General features: G+C 34.5%; 2 protein-coding genes across 3 annotated transcripts; both read right to left on the bottom strand.

Moving 5' to 3' along the window:
- Nucleotides 1–5,069: 5,069 nt before the first annotated feature.
- LOC117905154 lies at nucleotides 5,070–5,709 on the bottom strand. The gene has a single exon (XM_034818074.1). The coding sequence runs from the start codon at nucleotides 5,559–5,561 to the stop codon at nucleotides 5,187–5,189; it is 375 nt and encodes a 124-aa protein (XP_034673965.1). The 5' UTR covers nucleotides 5,562–5,709; the 3' UTR covers nucleotides 5,070–5,186.
- Nucleotides 5,710–7,797: 2,088 nt separating this feature from the next.
- LOC117906621 (AT-hook motif nuclear-localized protein 8) lies at nucleotides 7,798–17,923 on the bottom strand. 2 transcript variants are annotated; one of them, XM_034819735.1, is made up of 5 exons: nucleotides 17,261–17,923; nucleotides 17,122–17,171; nucleotides 12,487–12,618; nucleotides 8,831–8,992; nucleotides 7,798–8,483 (listed from the first exon to the last, which is right to left on the bottom strand). In XM_034819735.1, exons 1-5 carry the CDS (start codon nucleotides 17,694–17,696, stop codon nucleotides 8,205–8,207), a joined length of 1,059 nt encoding a protein of 352 aa, XP_034675626.1. In that variant the 5' UTR covers nucleotides 17,697–17,923; the 3' UTR covers nucleotides 7,798–8,204. The 2 variants fall into 2 exon arrangements, with proteins under 2 accessions (XP_034675626.1, XP_034675617.1); XM_034819726.1 differs by having other exon boundaries at nucleotides 17,122–17,174; nucleotides 17,261–17,920.
- Nucleotides 17,924–18,554: the final 631 nt, after the last annotated feature.

Below are 18,554 nucleotides of genomic sequence, written 5' to 3'. Positions count from 1 at the left end.
TTTACCCCATGCTCGAGTAGTTTCATAACAAGATCTCAAACTTTCATCATTAATCATTTTTGTCAAGGATACAAATAATAATTTTAAAATTCTTCTTTTAAAGAAAGACTAAAAGAAAGAAAAAGAAAAATAAAATATTACACATAGAAAACAAGATTCAAAATATTTAATGATAAAAAATATTTAAAAAAAAAATGCAAAAGAAAAAAAAATCCTTAAAAGCAATGTTTATTTGTTAAGAAATTCCTAAATAAAGCCCCAAAGACAATGTTTGGTTGCCAAGAAATCTTAAAAGTGATAGATCATATGTAAAATAATGAATTATAAATTCAAATTATTTGATTATTGTTAAAAAAATAGAGAAAAAAAAAATCTAAAACCCGAACAATATTTAATTGGCTTCCAAGAAAATAGAAAATAAAGTGGATAAGTACAAATCTAAGAAGAAAAAAGGTAAGGTAAGAAAGTAGATTCTATGACAAATGTATTTGCTAGTATTGCAAGTATAGGAAGGATTGGCTGCTAAAGTGTTGTGGTGGGATAGACAGAAGCGCGGCTAAAGAACTAGGGCTACCAAGGAAAATCCAATGGAGAAGGTAAAGTAAAGAGGAAAACAAGATTTATATATTGGCAGTCTTCTAATTATGTCTGAAATAAGTAGCTAATTAAAATAATAATCAGGGCAGGACGGGACAGGACGGGACGGGGCGGGGCGGGACGAATAATACCCTTCCCCGAACTCACCCAACTTGAGTTTTTTTTAGTCATACTTATATAAAGTTGTCCCAAACCCGACCTATTAGGGGTGTGTCGGAACAGGTGACTCGAATCCTCATGAAAATTGTCATATTCTTCTCTTAATTAGAATCCGGGGTCCTCTAGTGGTAATAGGATAGAAAAGTCTGGTGAGTAGGATGATTGAACATCGAAGTATATAAACAAAAGGGATTGATTGACAAGGCTTTTCCTGATGCTCCTCTGATCCTTTTAATGCGCGATTGACGCAAGGGATGCTAATTCTAATACCACTTCAACATAATAAGCTATCCTTAGCTAAGAAATAATTGGTCAGGCCAACATTTTAATTTCCTGGTGACTTAAAATATTGTAAAGTTGTAACGTCAACTGGCTTTATTCTCCACTTGAAATATTCATGCTGTAAATTAAACAAAAAGGAAAGTGGCTGGATTTATTCCCTCAAAATCCATATATACTTTTGCATACCAAACAAATTCCCATAGCTAGCGCCTCCTCTTTTCTGATCAGACTTGCGTTAGATTCCTTAAAGCACTTTGGTTACGGAATATATGTGCTTACATAATCCCTTCCACTGATTCTTCTAGGGTTAACATTTGGATTATGCTGCTGTGTAGAGCTGAAAATGAAAAGAATAAGTGACTTTCTAGGAGAGGTGTGGTTTCATACATAATGCATGGGTCATAGGAGATGTAATAACGTGTTTGGGATGCAAGAAAACTTATGAGGAAATTCACTCTCAGGATGAGAAATAAGTCATGAGTGATCAGATTTTCAAGGATTGAAATGATCCTGGCAAGTCTTCCAGTTCTTGTTTTTTCTTTTATTTATTTCTTTCATGATGATTCTGATAAGAGAGAGGAGGAAAATGACAAACAGGAAGAGTCTGTAAGGACATAAATTAAAGATCTTAGTTTACCAACTGAAATAAAATAGTGCAAGTGTGTTGCATTAATTAATCAAAAACATTGATTGAGATCAGCGGTAGCGACCGAGTCATACGGCTAATACATTATTAATTAGGCCTGCCTTTGTCCACACAATTTGGTTAAGCTGTCACCCGAAAGCTAGTTTGATCAAGAACAGTTGAATTTCACGTTACGACAAGACAACAAAGTTGAATGATCATTTCCATCCCTCTCTCTCTCTCTCTCTGGATGTGGATGTGGAAACATTTTAAGGGCTTCCTTTTTACTTTTGTATAGTGATCATTAGGGCAGCAACAAGGATGATGATCAGACAAAATGTCTATGTTCTTTAGGTCAGGTTCATTTGGTACGAGATTGAAAGCAGTTTTCTAAATGATCTTTGTTCCTCCTGTTCCTGACTAGGATGATGAGTTTATGACACACAAACAGTAGAATTATGAGCTCCAAATCACGATGAACATTTGATTAATGACCCATCATGGTATCGACAGAATGATTTGTATACCCCAGATGAAAAGAGAGTGGTTTGTGCAGACAGAAATCACCATTAAAACTTTGGTTAAGTTGATAACCGACAGTACTGCCGGTGAGAGTAGATACAAACAAGCATAAGGCCATATATAAAAATTAAAAAAAAAAAAAAAAAAGTTGCTGCTCAATGGTTGAATATTCATGGCTTAGAAGCATATATATACATATGGTTGGGAACACTCTTTGTAGAACAATTACTTGGTTATATTACTGGTATGGACATGGATTGAAACTTCAGAGCCTCTGGGGATAACCTACTACGAGGTATATATAATCAAAGGCATTAGGGCAATGGGATGACCCGGAAGTTATATTTTGGCTAGCTACTTCCCTGTCAAAATGGGAGGGAGGTGTAACATGCACCAAGGGCTGAACTCCAGTGACAACACTGGGCTGGGCCCAATCCAAGGATTGAAAAGCAGGCCCTGGTTCAGCCTTGAGCTTTGCAAACTGCTGTACTCATCATGGGCTTGGAGTACCCCCATTAGTGTGTAATGGTCCAAGATATATAAGAGATGGATGAAAAGTGAGTTGAAGGAGGATATCATCAAATGTATACGCAATTGAGGCAGCCGAAACCAATTTTTGCTTGGGTTTTGTGGGATTGTATTAATCACTGGATATGAATCAAGTGAAGGCAGATGAACAATTCAGATGATTGGGTCCCCTCCCCTAACCCACCCTTTTTTTATAGGGCCAATGCACCATTGACTTGATACTATGCCATTAGTTTGTATAGGAAACATGTTTGGACACCACGAACCATGCCAATTAATGAAGTATCCTTTGATAAAGAAGACCCATATATATAATTAAAGGTTTTCAAATTACAAAAATAAAATAGGAACTTTCTACTTACAAAAATATAATTTTAATTTTAAAATTTTAAAATTTAATTTAATTTAATTTAAATTTTTTCATGCATACAACATCTTAATTTTAAAATAAATAAAATAATTATATTAGATCATGTATTATTTAATTATTCACATTATAGGAATTTATAATTATATCTATATTTTAAAAATCATGTATTTATACCAAAATTTAAATAAAAAATGCAACACAATTTCAAAATACCAACAAAAAATGAAATAAAGTTATATATTTTTTATTAAAATGAAAATTTATATAATATAATTATAATTTGATATTTTTTTAACTATAAATAGAGAGTATAAATAAAATGAACATTATTATATTCAGTAATAAAAATAATAAATATTATAAAAATATTAAATTAGGTTTGAATTATACTTAGATTGTTCTAATCTTAGCTTAAATCCAACTTAAATTGAGATTTGATCGAAAAAATTTAACTCAATTCTAACTTAAGTGTTAAAAATGATTGCTCAAATCCACTCAAAGCTAGTTGGATTTGAGTTAAGCCAAATCAACTCACTAAGTTATATCCCTAGTATTAATAAATTATTATTATTTTAGTAATTAAAATATATTTAAATATTAAAGGTTGAGTTTAGAATTGTCATTTATATGAATTAGTAACTAATGATATATTTTATGATTTTAAGACATAATTAGTTTTTAAAATCCATATCTTATAACATAATTTACATTTTATAACTTTTAAATAAACATTTTATTTATAAGAGATTTCATTATATGTATTTATAACCCCGTGAAAACCATAGATGATAATGGATTGCATCATATTGTGTTTTGAAATAAGAAATAATGAAAATTTATTTAACCTAAATATGACTCATTTAATAATTATAATGTGACATAAATACAACAAGTTCATTACGTAGGAAATAAGAATTTATTTAATAAATATGTTAAGTTGGACAGAAATAAGCCAACATAATAATAACTCGTTAAAAAAATTAACATGATTATAATCCTTTTAATCTATTTTAAATTTTAAATTTATAAATATATTAATTTCATATAATTTTTAGTTGTTTCAACTTTAAAGTTTTAATTTTAATTTTTAATTTTTATAATATAAAAAGCAAATTAAAATTTTAGCTTTTATTTATTTATTATTTTATTTAATATTTTTATTTTTATTTTCTAAAAAGGAAAACAATAATAAATTTTACATAAAAAATTAGAATATATTATACAAAAAATATAGATTTTTACCTTATATCAAATTTAAGTAAGAGTTATCATATTTTTTAAAATGTTACTACTTTTTTCTCTAAATTCAAAAAGAAAAACATATCCAAACAATTTTTGTAACTATATGTTAATTAAAAAATATTTTTAATTTTTTATAATTTTTAAATATATAAATATAATTTTTTTTTTTTTTTTTCTTTTATAGATTTGACATGGGTAACCCTTCTCACCGGCCCAAGACCTCTTTCTCATGACCCACAACCCTAATCAGCTTCTTTATAGCTGGCATGGAGTACTTACACGGTTACACCCCAGACCCACTTGCACACCCTGCAAAGACACCAAAGAAGAAAAATGGTGTTTGGGTCCAAGTCTGAGGCTTGAGAAGTGGACTACTTCCAACACAGATTTCAACCTTGCTGTATTTTATCTTCCAAATGCATCATTGTCACAAATTGCAAATTTTTTTCTTGGGAAGGACTATATCAAGATTAGTAAATTGAATCAATGAATCGATGTGGGTTTGATGATTAGTGTACAGACAAAGCAACATAATTTTACTTTGTGGATTGCTGCCTAACATGAGTTAGACCAACTCTATGGACTTGGCCAGGATTGAAACGTAAGATCATCTAGGAAGTGGCAATCATTTTGACTAGGTCAGATCAGAGTCCTAATTTTTATTGATGGTAATCAAAACAAGAGATGATTTCCAAAATCCAAAATCCAATCCCAAAATAAGCCCAATTGGTAAAGCTGAAAGCCTGAAAAAACAAAACATTACTGTATATATTGATGGGAATTATTTGCTTACATGGGATGATCAAGGGGTGTATTTTACAAAGGGAAAACTTGCAGAAAGAGATACCTCCATGGCTGTATCTAATTATCTTGAGCATAGAAATCAATGATCTCCCTAAGATTAAGCTGAAAGAGAGAAGAACAATCATTATACATCAACCAAAGCATATGCTCAAACAGTATGGAATCCACGTCCACATATATAACTCTCTTCTCCTTCTTCTCCTTCTCCCCTCTCCCTCCCATTTTTTCCTTATTCTCCTTCCTCACCATCTCCAACAACACCCGAAACGGGCTCTCCTCCAAAACGAAGGGCTCCACCAGGAACTCCCTCTCCTCCTTCCCAACCACCACTGTCACCGCCTCCTCCAACCCCTCGTCAGAGAGCTCCCGGTAGCCCAGCCGCGACGCTGACCGTCTCTTCCATATGGAGACCGGCAAGACCAAGCAGTCCATCACACAGACGTACGTACAGTTGTATGGGTAGGAGAACGGAAGAAAGAGTATGTGAAAGAAAGGAGGAACAGCAAGTTAAAATGTGAACGAGATCATAAATATATAGATAGAGAGAGAGAGATGAAAGCTGGCAACGGCTACTGAGGAATTGAGGGTAGATTTAGGATTGATGACAATTTTGAGGTTGATGTTTGGATGTAGTGGGGAAAGAGCCGTTGGAGCGAGGGAGATTATCTTCCAGGCAGGATTGGCTATTGGCTATTGGCGCGTGCGTTACGTGTAGGAAATAATATGACCTTTTTAATCCATTACCAATTATTAAATTATTACAAATATTATTTTTCCCAAATTTTTTTTTTAAAAAAACATTCTATATATTTTTCAAAATAAAATGAAAGCTATCTTTTGCTTATAAAAAATTGAAAGAAAAAATAAAATAAAAACAGAAAAAACAACAAAATAAAATAAAATATTTAAAGTTAATTAATTATTTTAAATTTTTAATGTAAATATTAAATAATTTAAAAATACACATATTTTAAATTAATTTTAATTATATTTAAAAAAATTATTTTCTAATAAAATGAAACATAAAAAAAAAAAAAATCATTTTATTTCAACATTTTTTTATTTTATCCACTCAAATGCTTAGGGAAAGAGCTTATAATGGAAAGTGCTTAAGATAATGTTTTAATTATTTAGAAATTAGAGTTTTACATCATTTTTGTTAAGGCGAGTTTGGAAGCAATGAGAAGAGGGCGAGTGGGGATGGGGCTGGGAAGTTGGAAGCATTGGAAGAAAGTGCTTTGTGATTAGATTACTACCTACTTTCCTTTGAAGTCAAATATACTTCGGAGTATAATTCATTTCTAGGTTGTCATGGGTTGTAATCTTCAACTTCGAATACCCATAAATATTTTTCCTCTATAATTAAATTCTAATATTCCCAATTACCTTATTAATTAAATTATCACATAATTAAATATATACAAATAAATAGATGAAAATTGGAGGTTCCATGGAGGTTGGAATTCACTTTGGAGTGGGTCAAGGTTGGACGGTTAACGGCGTGTCCGTGTAGGTGAACGGTGTCCCACAGTAGTCCACACGCGTCTACCATCTTGGTTTCTCCGTTAGAATTTTCTCATTTCTTGTTATTTCCTGTTTTACCGTTCGTTTTTTCCCTGGTTGAAGAGATGGGGGTGATTTGGTTGGTGGAGGAGATCATAAAGGGTGGTTGAAGCCCATGAGTGTCAACCCATAAATATGCTTAATCACAAAGGATGCTTAGGTGTCAGTTTCTTATAGTTTTAACGGGATATTCAAAACGATTAAAGAATTTTAGCTTTTTGGCAATCGATCCAAATAAAGCCTTAGAAGCCTTCACGTGGCCTTGCTTGCCTTGTTAGCCTTATTAAGTTCTTAACCTACTTATTCATCGTGGACGCTTTCAAGGGTCCAAGTAAAGTTACAAAATTACCCTTGAAATGACAGATGAAATTTAGGACATGGACCTCCATGAGGGGACACTTTATTGAAGGACATGTATTGTGCATTGCATTCTAAGGAAAAACCCTTCTTCTTTTTGAGGGTCCAAGAAGATATTGAAATGATGGATGATCACATTATGTCTTTCTGTCACTTAGTGATTTTTTTAAGCCCTTTTCAGATGGAAATGACTCTTTTATAAGGACTTTCACCATAGATGCTTTTTATGAAAGGAGCCTCTCTCCCTCTCTTGTCATCTAGAGAAAAATCTGAAGTCCTGTATTTCCCAAATGCATTTGACAAGGTCCAAGAAAATAGCCTCATGGGTTTTTTTAAAGTACTTTGGGTTGGTGAGACCGCACCATAAAGTATTAATATTTGATAACTAAGCAGATATGGCACCATGTGTTTGTAGGTTTAATGCTGATAAACCACAAGGCACCATTATTAATGCGTTGAATAAATTAATAAAAGGAGGAGACCAAGTCCTTGGCACAACCCTTTCCTAAAAGGATGAAACCACATGCAAAAAACCAAGGGTTTTAATTGTTCAATTTGGAAGCATTGTATGAGTTAGGGAATGTACAGCCATGAGTAATCACAGAGCATACATTGCAGTTATGGATCTGTTGAATTGTAAGTTTGGAACCCTAATCCCTGAAAGCATGAGACAATCAAATACCAAATCCAGGGGGGAGAGTCTCATTCAAAACTATATCACTACCCACAAAAGAGAGAGAGAGAGAGAGAGAGAGAGATTATTTTGTTATAAGGAATAAAGAAAACCCATTCCACTCTCTTTTTGAAAACTTCAGTACAGCTGATGGATTCCAAGGTAAGTTTCCATCTAAGATCAGGAAACAATAAAGCGGAGGAAAAAAAAAAAGAAATACTCAAAAAGCAACTTAAACTTCGGGGATTCTAAGAATTTGGTGTGGTGAAGAAATCAAGCTCTCGGTTTTCAACAATTAGCCATGTTTCCACCTGATCCAAGAACTCATTTGACTAACTCATAAAGAACAAAAAACTCGGTCTACAAGGGAAAAACAAGACTTCCTCTAATTTCTTCAGCACTGCCAGTTAGCATTTGAAATTTAACATCTCATCCATCATGAAGAACATTAACTTACCCACTACCCAGAACCAGGGTCCTTTTTAATTCGGAAGCATCTTCATGGTAGAGTTTGGCCAGCCCATGGCTGCGTACATTGGCATTTGATGCATGGGCTGGCTAACATTATTGTAGGGTAATGGACCACGGTTAAGAGGGCTACCACCATTTTCATCGGATGATTCGCTTGAGCCCCCTTGAGAGGGACTGGCCGGTACCACAGGTGCACCAAAGTTCAACATCTGGGCTGGAGGTGCTGATGAAGACCCAGACTGATTTGTATTTGTTTTCTTCCCATCTGCAATGAAGCTACCTACCACAACCTGGTAGCAAAAAAATAATAATAATAATTAAAAACATGGTTAAAAATCAAGAATATAAACATGGAATGACTCCACTCTTACCAATTCTTATCATGTTGGACATTCACTGGACCCACTTGGTGATATAAGCATGCTCAATTCTATTTGCTTCTCAAATGTGCGTATTTTTCTTATTTCCTAATTATTTCACTACACAAAATGCTTTTATATCCACCAGTATGGGATATACAACCCAAAAATACTGATTCAAAAATATCAGTTTAGTAATTCAATCAGATGCTACTCTTTTCAACAAATATCACTTAAAACACATGAGAGGTACGTAGTAGTAGTAGTAGTAGTAGTACCTGTACAGGTGTTGCTGCCGTTAGCATTCCTGCAACTCCACCACCCAGAACTCTACCATCCGAACCTGCTAAGGACACACTCAAACCACCAGTTCTATGGCGGCTACCATTATCTTCTGAAAGCAAGAAGGAACCTGACAGAGAGATAATATCAAATCGACCCTGCAAAGAAAATGTCGCTATGAAATGAGTAGTCATGCATAATTTGAAAGGGAAAGATAATTTCAAGGATCCACATATGTGTATCTATGTACACTCGTATTTGGAGCAAAAACAAAAATTTACTAAAGACAAGAAATACATCTAGGACAAGTTAACAGGGAACTTACCCGAGTACACTGCACAAAATACCCAGAAAATCTGCTACCATATAAGCCCTCATTCATATAAAGTTTACATTAACAGAAATGAATGATCCTATTGCATGATTTATATATTGGACCAAACCCCATAATTTCCAACATGGATTCACTTGACTTATTAGGACATCAATTCTTACATTGGATCCCACTCCATGAAAATAACTTCATTGCTATGATTCTTAGTCAAGAATCCACCACCTTAGTTTCCTTGCATTCCACCATCATGAGTGAAATTCCTTTCAACTATGATAACCTGCTAACAAATGTCAGCCTTACATTCTCTTAGAGTCCATCTTGAATGCCTAGATAAGTCAGTTCTCAGGTTTGTTCCAGTTTCCCAAACCCCAAAAATTGAACATATGTATTTGGAGCAAAAACAAAAATTCACTAAAGACAAGAAATACATCTAGGACAAGTTAACAGGGAACTTACCTGAGTACACTGCACAAAATACCCAGAAAATCTGCTACCATATAAGCCTCCTCATTCATATAAAGTTTACATTAACAGAAATGAATGATCCTATTGCACGATTTATACATTGGACCAAACCCCATAATTTCCAACATGGATTCACTTGACTTGTTAGGACATCAATTCTTACATTGGATTCCACTCCACGAAAAAAACTCCATTGCTATGATTCTTAGTCAAGAATACACCACCTTAGTTTCCTTGCATTCCACCATCATGAGTAAAATTCCTTTCAACTATGATAACCTGCTAACAAATGTCAGCCTTACATTCTCTTAGAGTCCATCTTGAATGCCTAGATAAGTCAGTTCTCAGGTTTGTTCCAGTTTCCCAAACCCCAAAAATTGAACAAACTAAAATCGTTTCAAGTTAATGTAACCTAAGAATGGTCAAGCACACCTCCAAATGGAACCGAATAAACCCAAGTAGAGCTGAGTTGGTTCAGCAGTTGGGTTGCAAAGACAAACTTGTACACCTCGAATACAACTACAAGGGTGAGCAATGAGGCTGAATGTTATTTACTAAAGATATGGTTTTAACTGGGCAGTAACAGCAGTGCAGATGACTCACTGGTAATCCCAAATGCTAGAGAAAAGCCATTAAAGTTTGGTAATCATACCATCATTACTTGACCCAACGTTCATCACTTGAGACAAAGCTCACCTCATTGTTGCTTCAAATTTACTCTTTCGACTTTCGTTAATTAAGTGCACATTTAAACATCCAATAAAATTTAATGGTGACATAAGAGTTTTTGAGAGCATTGACATCATAAATCCCTCAACATGTTATCAATGTTATAGACAATAGTTTTTTCAAAATCAGATAAATGATTGAGTTCATCAATTGTTCCTGCTGAATCTGCAAATACCTATGTATCACTAAGAGAGGACTGTGAACCTCTGCAGTCACTTTAGGCAGTTTCCTTTAAATTTTCCTTTTACTGAGTCTTTTAAACGGCACTGTAGGAAACTCATACATTTCCAGTTGGACGAGAACTGCCTATAGTTTCCCAAAATTATTGTATTAATGTTATCACATATGTGAAAACTTGTATGGAAACCCAAAGGATCCATGGAGCTTCTGCTTTTGATTGAGAATGCCAACAATATAATTTATACTGTTCAAAACTAGAGTGCATATCTTTCTTTTTTCTTTTAATAAAAAATAGATTAGATATTTTGAATTCATTAAAAAGATCCAGAAGGACAAAATATCCATCCACAATATAAAAATCTGATCAAAACAAGAGAAGAAACCCCTTGACAAGCAGAACAACCAAGAAAGGTCAAAAAATAGCAGAGCATAAACAAACACTAACTACAACTCAAGGAGGCAAAAATCTCCAACTAAAGACAGCAAATGCTCTGATCCATATCTTCATTAACCTGAAATGCATTTCGTCTCTTTAACTATTTAAATTCCTATTAAACCCAAAAACTAGGAGACCACATGCTGCAATATATTAGGCATCCTTGGTCTTTTTCATTCCCAGAATGTGCTCAACACCGAAGTTACGTGTTACTCAACTCAACAAAGCCCTAAATCCTAGCTGCTTAAGTTGGCATTTGAATAGTTTTCAGCATACAGTAATACTAGAGCCATATCGTTCACAATCAACTATTTCCTCACTACCTCAATCCAAGCTCCTTTGGCCTTTCTACTTATGGAGTTCTCAACTTGTATCACTCACTCCTAACTGGTGCATTATTGGTCCCAATTGCACATAAACTGCAACATTTTAGACAATGTTCCCCTATTATGTCCTCAGTTGTTGCCAACTTTAAATTTTTAAAAATGTATTCACTTCTTATTCTTCAAGAAGTATTACTGCATCTCCATCTCAATGTCCTCCTCTCAACCAGACTAATTTTTCAGACATGATCCTACATGGCCAAACGTTATGTAAAGCATATTCAAATGCTTCACCACTTCATAAACCGTGCTATGATTGATGGATAGTGCGCTCTTCAATCTCCAGATAACTACCCAAAATCAAAACAGTCACTTCCAGGAATCTCTGGGGCATCAATTTTCACAATTACCTCGTGCCACTCGTTTTTTTAAATTTACATTCCATAACTCTTACTCCCGGTTACCCTAAAACTGATTCAAAACACCTCTTACAAAGTGTAGTGAACTAAAACTATACCTTCTACAGATATTACCATCAGATGCCCAATAAATCATCAACAAGCCAAGTTAATGTCAAAATTGATGTTAGCATGTTCTACCCCAAAACTCCCTTGTCTCTGTGAGGAACACTACATAGATGAATTATACAAGTAGTACTTTGCAAAACCCAGTCATTTTGAACTAATGGCAACTCAAATCAACAGGTATTATTTCTTTCCATGACCTTGCTCTAATCAAGTGTGACCATTCAGTTGAATATCTAAGATTGGACAGCAGCAGCACCCGGAGCCTCAAGACAGCGTTCACAGAGGATTCCTTGCAGAGAAACAAAATTAATATATGAACTCTTAGGATGACAGATTTCTAAACTCCAGTAGGTTAGTAGTTCCTTCAAGGAAAAACAGAATTACATTTCAACACAGCAGCACTACCCATTCATCGCCGCTTTCCAGATTTCAATAATAAATTAGCTGTCAATAAAGACGTCTATGTGAAATTCAAGGGAATTCACACATACCACCTAGCAAAGATATAACAATAAAATAAATTCAAAGCACAATGAAGAATTATTATCTGGAGTTTATAATAGTAATATTGTTATAATAATTACTATTACTAGCATTAGTATTAATAAGGAGCTTGCCAAATTATTAAAAAGCTATCTATATACCATTGCACACAAACCTCATATGAAATAGTACCACCAGACATAGCTGGCTGGCGAAGGGTAACATTGCAGATGGCACCATTTGCAGAGAGGATGCAAACTGTTCGGGGCCCCTGCTGTGAAAAGGCCATGATCTTTGATGCTATGTCCTGCAAAACCAAAGGGATACCCAGATGAGAAAGCACACTATAGTTTTAGTATTGAACCAAAAGAAAATAATACGGCATCAATGAAATAATGATACACATATTGACAAGCCCAAATAATTGAACAAAATAAATATGGGCCTCATTGGCTTGAAGGACACACAGTCCTTTGCATGCGCTAGCGTAAATCTGTAGAGCCAGGATCAAGTTATACATGTGTAAAACTTACTTTGCAGGACCCAGAAACCATAGGTACACAACCCTCCCCCAAGGAAGGGTGTATCAGGTAAGTCCAATGCTCAACCTAGGACAACTGCCATTCCTGAGGAGTAGGCCCTTCAAATTGAGCTGCCCCTGGGGTTCATCAAAATTTTTATTATTATACCCTTCAACAACTTTTTTGTAAGGTTTGCATTTCACGAAGTCTATAGTCAGAGAAGAAGTGCTTCTCATGCCCATCATGATAGGCATATGAGACCAGTGTTGTCAAAAGTAAAAGGCGATATCAAGGCGATAAGACTCCTTTTAGCCTAAGGCGAAAGGCAGAAAATAAGGCAATAGCCTAACTATAGTAACACGATAAAAAATATACATATATTTACCTATTCAATATTCAATCAATATAAGTGTTGTCTTCAACAATCAACACTATTAATTTTTCATCACTCACAATGTCTTATAAAATTAACAAAATTAAGGCTCTGGTTAGCTTTTCTGAGTTACCAATTTAACCTAAAAGCTATAATTAATTGGTAATAGGATTTCAATAAAAATTTGAATAAGCCTTAAAGCTAAGAAATCTTTACAGACAACAAGGAACGCAATGATCCAGACTGTTCCATTAATGATGTCAGCAACTTGAGGATTCTAGAATTGTCTATTCTCTCTCTAAAAATTAAAAGGCTTGAAAGAAAGCTCTGAACCCACTCTATTATCTCCTTTCTTCTCTTTCTTCTTTGTTAACTGTTTCCAATAGTACCAAAAACAGACAACGAAAAAGGCCCCCCTGGTTCCATTGATCACAGGGAAAAATTTCAATGACAGGAAGTTCAGTATTGAATGTAAGAAGTTTCCCTTGAAGGTGCCTTAAAAATCTGCATGAAAAAAGTTTACAAAAACTATATTGTCTTCCAACAAATGGAGAGTAAATAAATTTTCTTTTTTCATTTATTTTGAAGTGCTAAGCACGAGTTACATAGGAAAAAAAAAAGGTGTTAAGTATTAACTCAATGGAGCAAGGGTATAACGCCACATAAGGTTAAATTTGTCACCTACCAGCTGCAGCAAAACCCTAGGGATGGCATCAAGGAAAAGGCAGCCCATCCTTATTCTGAACCCAGACTACCCACCCCATGCCCAAACATAAATAAATAAAACAATCCCATGACAGGTAAGAATTAGAGAGGATCAAATACTACATGACCCGAGGTACCATCAAGCTTCTCAACATAGACACAAAACACAGAATAATGACATGACAAGTTGCATTTTTAAACTGACATACTCATGCAAAAAAGGCACTGACCCTTTTCCCTTATAATGGACATGATAGTTTCACCTTTAAACTCCTTATTGAGCAAGGCCCATAAGGATCCAAGGGAACTACTTTCTCCGAAACTAATTCCCCTTAGCATTACTTGTCACAACAAATTCTAGAGTCTTTTCAAACACCAAGGTTCCTAATAGCAAACATAAGAGAGATAACCAAGGCTGTTTTAGAACCCTGAGCTTAATGAACATTATTCATGTGTACTTTGTTGTAGTTATCAACCAAAAGCAATGCCTAATCTTTGGAGAAACCTTGGTCTTCCAAACCATCTAAGTAGGAAGAAAATCTGGGAAATGATCCCCTCTAATTGACAAGCACAAAAGAGGAGGCAAGGAAGAAATTTACATGGAAAGACACGTGTCTCTTAAAATATCAAGAAGGGAGGCTGACCTCGGACTACCATTGAAGTTTCATAAAAACCAAATGGAAGTTCCAAGGGGAGGATTTGTTGAATGAACAAAAAAAAAAATCATGACAAAAGCCTTCTTTAGATTTAAAAGGTGATTAATGTAGGGAAAGACTGATAAAAGAGCTCCTTTCCCACTTCCAATATTCCCAAAACCAAATGCAGAAACCATCACCTGTAATGTAACTTGTGAGAGGGGAGAGAAAAACAAAGATTATGAGATGAATTCCTAAAAACAATGATGAATCAGCATCCCATCAATTTCCCTAAATCCAAATTGGCTCTTGATCGCCAAGTGCCTTAAGGAACTTCCAATATTCCCAAAACCAAATGCAGAAACCATCACCTGTAATGTAACTTGTGAGAGGGGAGAGAAAAACAAAGATTATGAGATGAATTCCTAAAAACAATGATGAATCAGCATCCCATCAATTTCCCTAAAGCCAAATTGGCTCTTGATCGCCAAGTGCCTTAAGGAACTCCTTTACTTGATATCTTCTTGCCCAAGCAAAGTACCCGTCAAGCTTGGCTCAATCAACAATTTTCCATTTATTTAACTGGTTTTCTTGCTATCACCTAACCAAGACCCAAAGGATTTTATTCTAAGTTTCTCAATCCCATCAACCACCTCAACCAAAAACCTAAACAGGGAAAAAAAAAAAAAAAAAAAAAAAGGTAGTTTGTTTTCTAGGTAACTTTTATAATACTTACAGGTTGCTTATCGAAAAGTCTACTTGATTTTTAGGGCGGACAAAAAAGGGTACTTGTTGCAACTACCATTTTATGCCTTCTCTAACCTAATTATAATTAGATCAAGCTTTATGTTCTATATTGATTATTACTAGATCAAACTCTATATATTCGCCATTAGATGCAATTATTATTATTTAGATCTCCTAATAGGCTATTACTAAATCAAAGTTTGCACATTATTAGTTATAAACCTCATTGTTTTGTACCCTTGAATTAATCATAACCGGATCAGGTTTTGTATGTTACTAACTACAACCGTCATTATTTGCATTCTACATTTGGTTATAACCAGATCGTTCTCAACAAGTAAACTCGAGACTAAAATAGTGATGCAAAATCCACAATGAACAAGACACCACTGTATTGAGACAAATATAACATGTCACATGACTTAAAAAAACATGTGCTATCATATCCCTATGTACTTATGTGCAGGTCAAGGAAAAAAAATTTAAAAAATAAAATTTATTTATATTATACATTCTAAATTATCAAAGTTGTGAAAACAATATTCCATTTAAAATTGAGAAAGTTAAAAATTCTTAATAGTGGTCATGCCTTAACATATTATACTCCCTAACTTTTATAATACTTACAGGTTTCTTTTCTTTATTATTATTAATTTATTTATTTATTGTTTAAGTTGAGGCTTACACCTTGCTCCACCTCGAAGCTTACACCTCACCTCTTTTGGAAAAGACACCTCAAAACCCCCTTTAGCCCTTTAAAACATTGCCAAAGATAGCCATTAAGGCTGAACTCTTAGCACTCCTGGGAAGGACTGATTGCGGTATCTAATTGAGCATAAGAGGCCTCCAAATGGATGGAAATTCCTAGGTCAATCCTAGTCATTAGTTAAGGATGATTCAGGCCTTATTGAGGGACATCTTCTCCTCCATAGTTTTGGAAATTCCTAGGTCAATCCTAGTCATTAGTCAGAGTGTCTAATGAAGTAGCCAATTGTGTGGCCAAGATGGAAGCTAGATCCATAGGGAATTCTTTCAAGGAGTCCTAATCCTTCTTATAGCAGAGTTAGCTTTTTGTGTTAATTGTTGCATTGTTTCTTGGTTCCAAAGGGGGCAGTTGGACATCCCTAGAAATTGATCTCATCCCATCCTATCTTCGGTAAATTTTAAAATAATTTCATTTTATACTTATAACATCTTAAAAATAAGGATATTGGTGTTGCATATTCATTTTTGGTAGCAAGTAAAATTTTTTATTTTTCAAAGGATTCATACAGTAACAGACTTGCACTTCAAATTTTATGAAAGATAGAACGGAAATCCAAATTCTTAATAAGAAAACTCAACAGTTTATTTATTTATTATTTAATTTCTAACTCGTTTTGTATAATATAAATATAAACACTTCATCTAGCAGATACTGAAAAATAGAGCTGTATTTTATTTCCAAATACCAATATAGTCTAATTAGAGAATTGCTCAGCCCATACATAGGCCACAACTAACAGACGGCTTCTTCTACCATTATAGCATATGTAAATTCTTTGGCATAAAATGGCAACCACCAGTATATATACAATCTCTACACCATATAAATGCATTGATTGATTAAATTTAAGCAAAATAAGCCATCATAAATTATTACAAAGAATTCAATGAAGCATGCAGCCTAATATGGAGTTCAGTGAAAGCAAAATGAGAACATGTATAGTATTTAAATATAGATATTTTCTTTAATAGAAAAAGTATAAATGCAATTAATTTTGAACCACTTGAAAAGGAGGTCAAGAGAATCCAAGAATTGTTCATATAATGTATAATCAGCACCATACCTCACCAACATTCACAGTAATAACATGTGGAGTAAAGCCAACTCCCGCCGCTCCTGACCACAACATTCAAACTCAAGAATCAGCGTTTTTCTAACAATGCACAAAAAATTATGCAGGTATCCACAAAAGATTCAAATACCTAAAGCGTCAAGCTGTTTTTTGCCCGACCCTGGGGGTCGTCCCCTATTCCGCTTCGCCGGAGGCTCCGAAGATGGGGTGCCAGTAGCGTCCCCATGCGCGGCAGTGGAAGAAATAGGGGTTGGGGCCAAGCCCAATGCAATGTTGCCATCGGGGGCGTACTTCCTCGGCCGCCCTCTCTTCTTTTTAGCGGGCTCAATATTGAACCCACAAGGCCGCAAACCAGTTGACGATCCATCGCCGTAAGGAGAATCTACGGGCTTTGAGGCGACCATAGAAGTGAAAGAGAAACGATTATTCTGCATGATAGCCGCGGAATTAGGGTTCATCATCGGAGATGTGTTCGCCATGTTCGTATGGTATGAATTTGGGCCCATCATCATCCCGTGTGGAGGATGCTGCTGCTGTTGCGGTTGCTGCGGTTCATGTGAATCCATTTCACAGAATCGAGAAAAAAAGGAAAGACTTTCAGATTCTCAGATTTTTCCTTTCGGGGTTGTTTGATTTCTAAGAAAATACAGGTCTGGTTTTGAAGAGAGAGTAGTAGCAAAGGAGCAATGGGATCAGCAACAAAACAATAAAAACAGTAATAACAATTTTAAAAAATATAAAAAATAAAATAAAAGGAAGCAGAGAAAAAGTAGGGTTTTGGATGTTAGGGTTTTAAGTTTTTAACAGCCCTCCTCAGTTCTCACCCTTCCCATTCCCCTATCCAATTAAAATCCCTAACATTATCATTATCAAACATTAATGGGACTGAAACTCCCCTGATAAGTATTTCATATGAGCTCCAATATCCCATTTTAAGTGGAGATTAATTAGCTAAATTCAAAATTAGATTAGTTTCAAGTTTCAACTCCCTGATCTTTAAATGCCCACATTACTTTGAATTTTTCTACTAAATTCGTTCAAACTTTAAGTCAATTTTAATGCTACAAAATCACTTAATCAGATTTTTGTTCAACAAACCTACCCCTTCAAATATCTACCTAAATCTAACTCTTTCTTATTTTTAAAATAAATCATTTTATAGAAAAATATAATTTCATCCTATATATATTTTTATAAATTTTAAATTTTAAATTTTAAAACTCTACCTTATTTTTTTTTACAGTCTTTACAGTGTCCCATAATAATTAAAGAGCGGGTGGGTGTCAATGATGATGTGTAAATTTAAAAGACCAAAAGAAATTAAAAAAAATAGTAAATTTTATTAAAATAAAGAAAGTAGGTAAAAGTGTGGTGTTGGGAGGAGAATTATGTATGGTACCACCGTTCAGGATTCAACCAAGATC

Source organism: Vitis riparia, chromosome 2 (assembly GCF_004353265.1).
Source record: "Vitis riparia cultivar Riparia Gloire de Montpellier isolate 1030 chromosome 2, EGFV_Vit.rip_1.0, whole genome shotgun sequence".
NCBI classification, from domain to species: Eukaryota; Viridiplantae; Streptophyta; class Magnoliopsida; order Vitales; family Vitaceae; genus Vitis; species Vitis riparia.
Note: the sequence above shows the minus strand (reverse complement) of the source record. Positions and strands in the feature narration are given on the sequence as shown.

Coding starts and splice junctions, on each gene's coding strand:
- LOC117905154 (XM_034818074.1), bottom strand. CDS start 5,561: ATGGACTGCTTGGTCTTGCCGGTCTCCATATGGAAGAGACGGTCAGCG.
- LOC117906621 (XM_034819726.1), bottom strand. CDS start 17,696: ATGGATTCACATGAACCGCAGCAACCGCAACAGCAGCAGCATCCTCCA. Junction 12,619..17,121: donor TTACTGTGAATGTTGGTGAG/GTATGGTGCTGA, acceptor TTGGTTTTGCAG/GACATAGCATCAAAGATCAT. Junction 8,484..8,830: donor CGGCAGCAACACCTGTACAG/GTACTACTACTA, acceptor TTTTGCTACCAG/GTTGTGGTAGGTAGCTTCAT.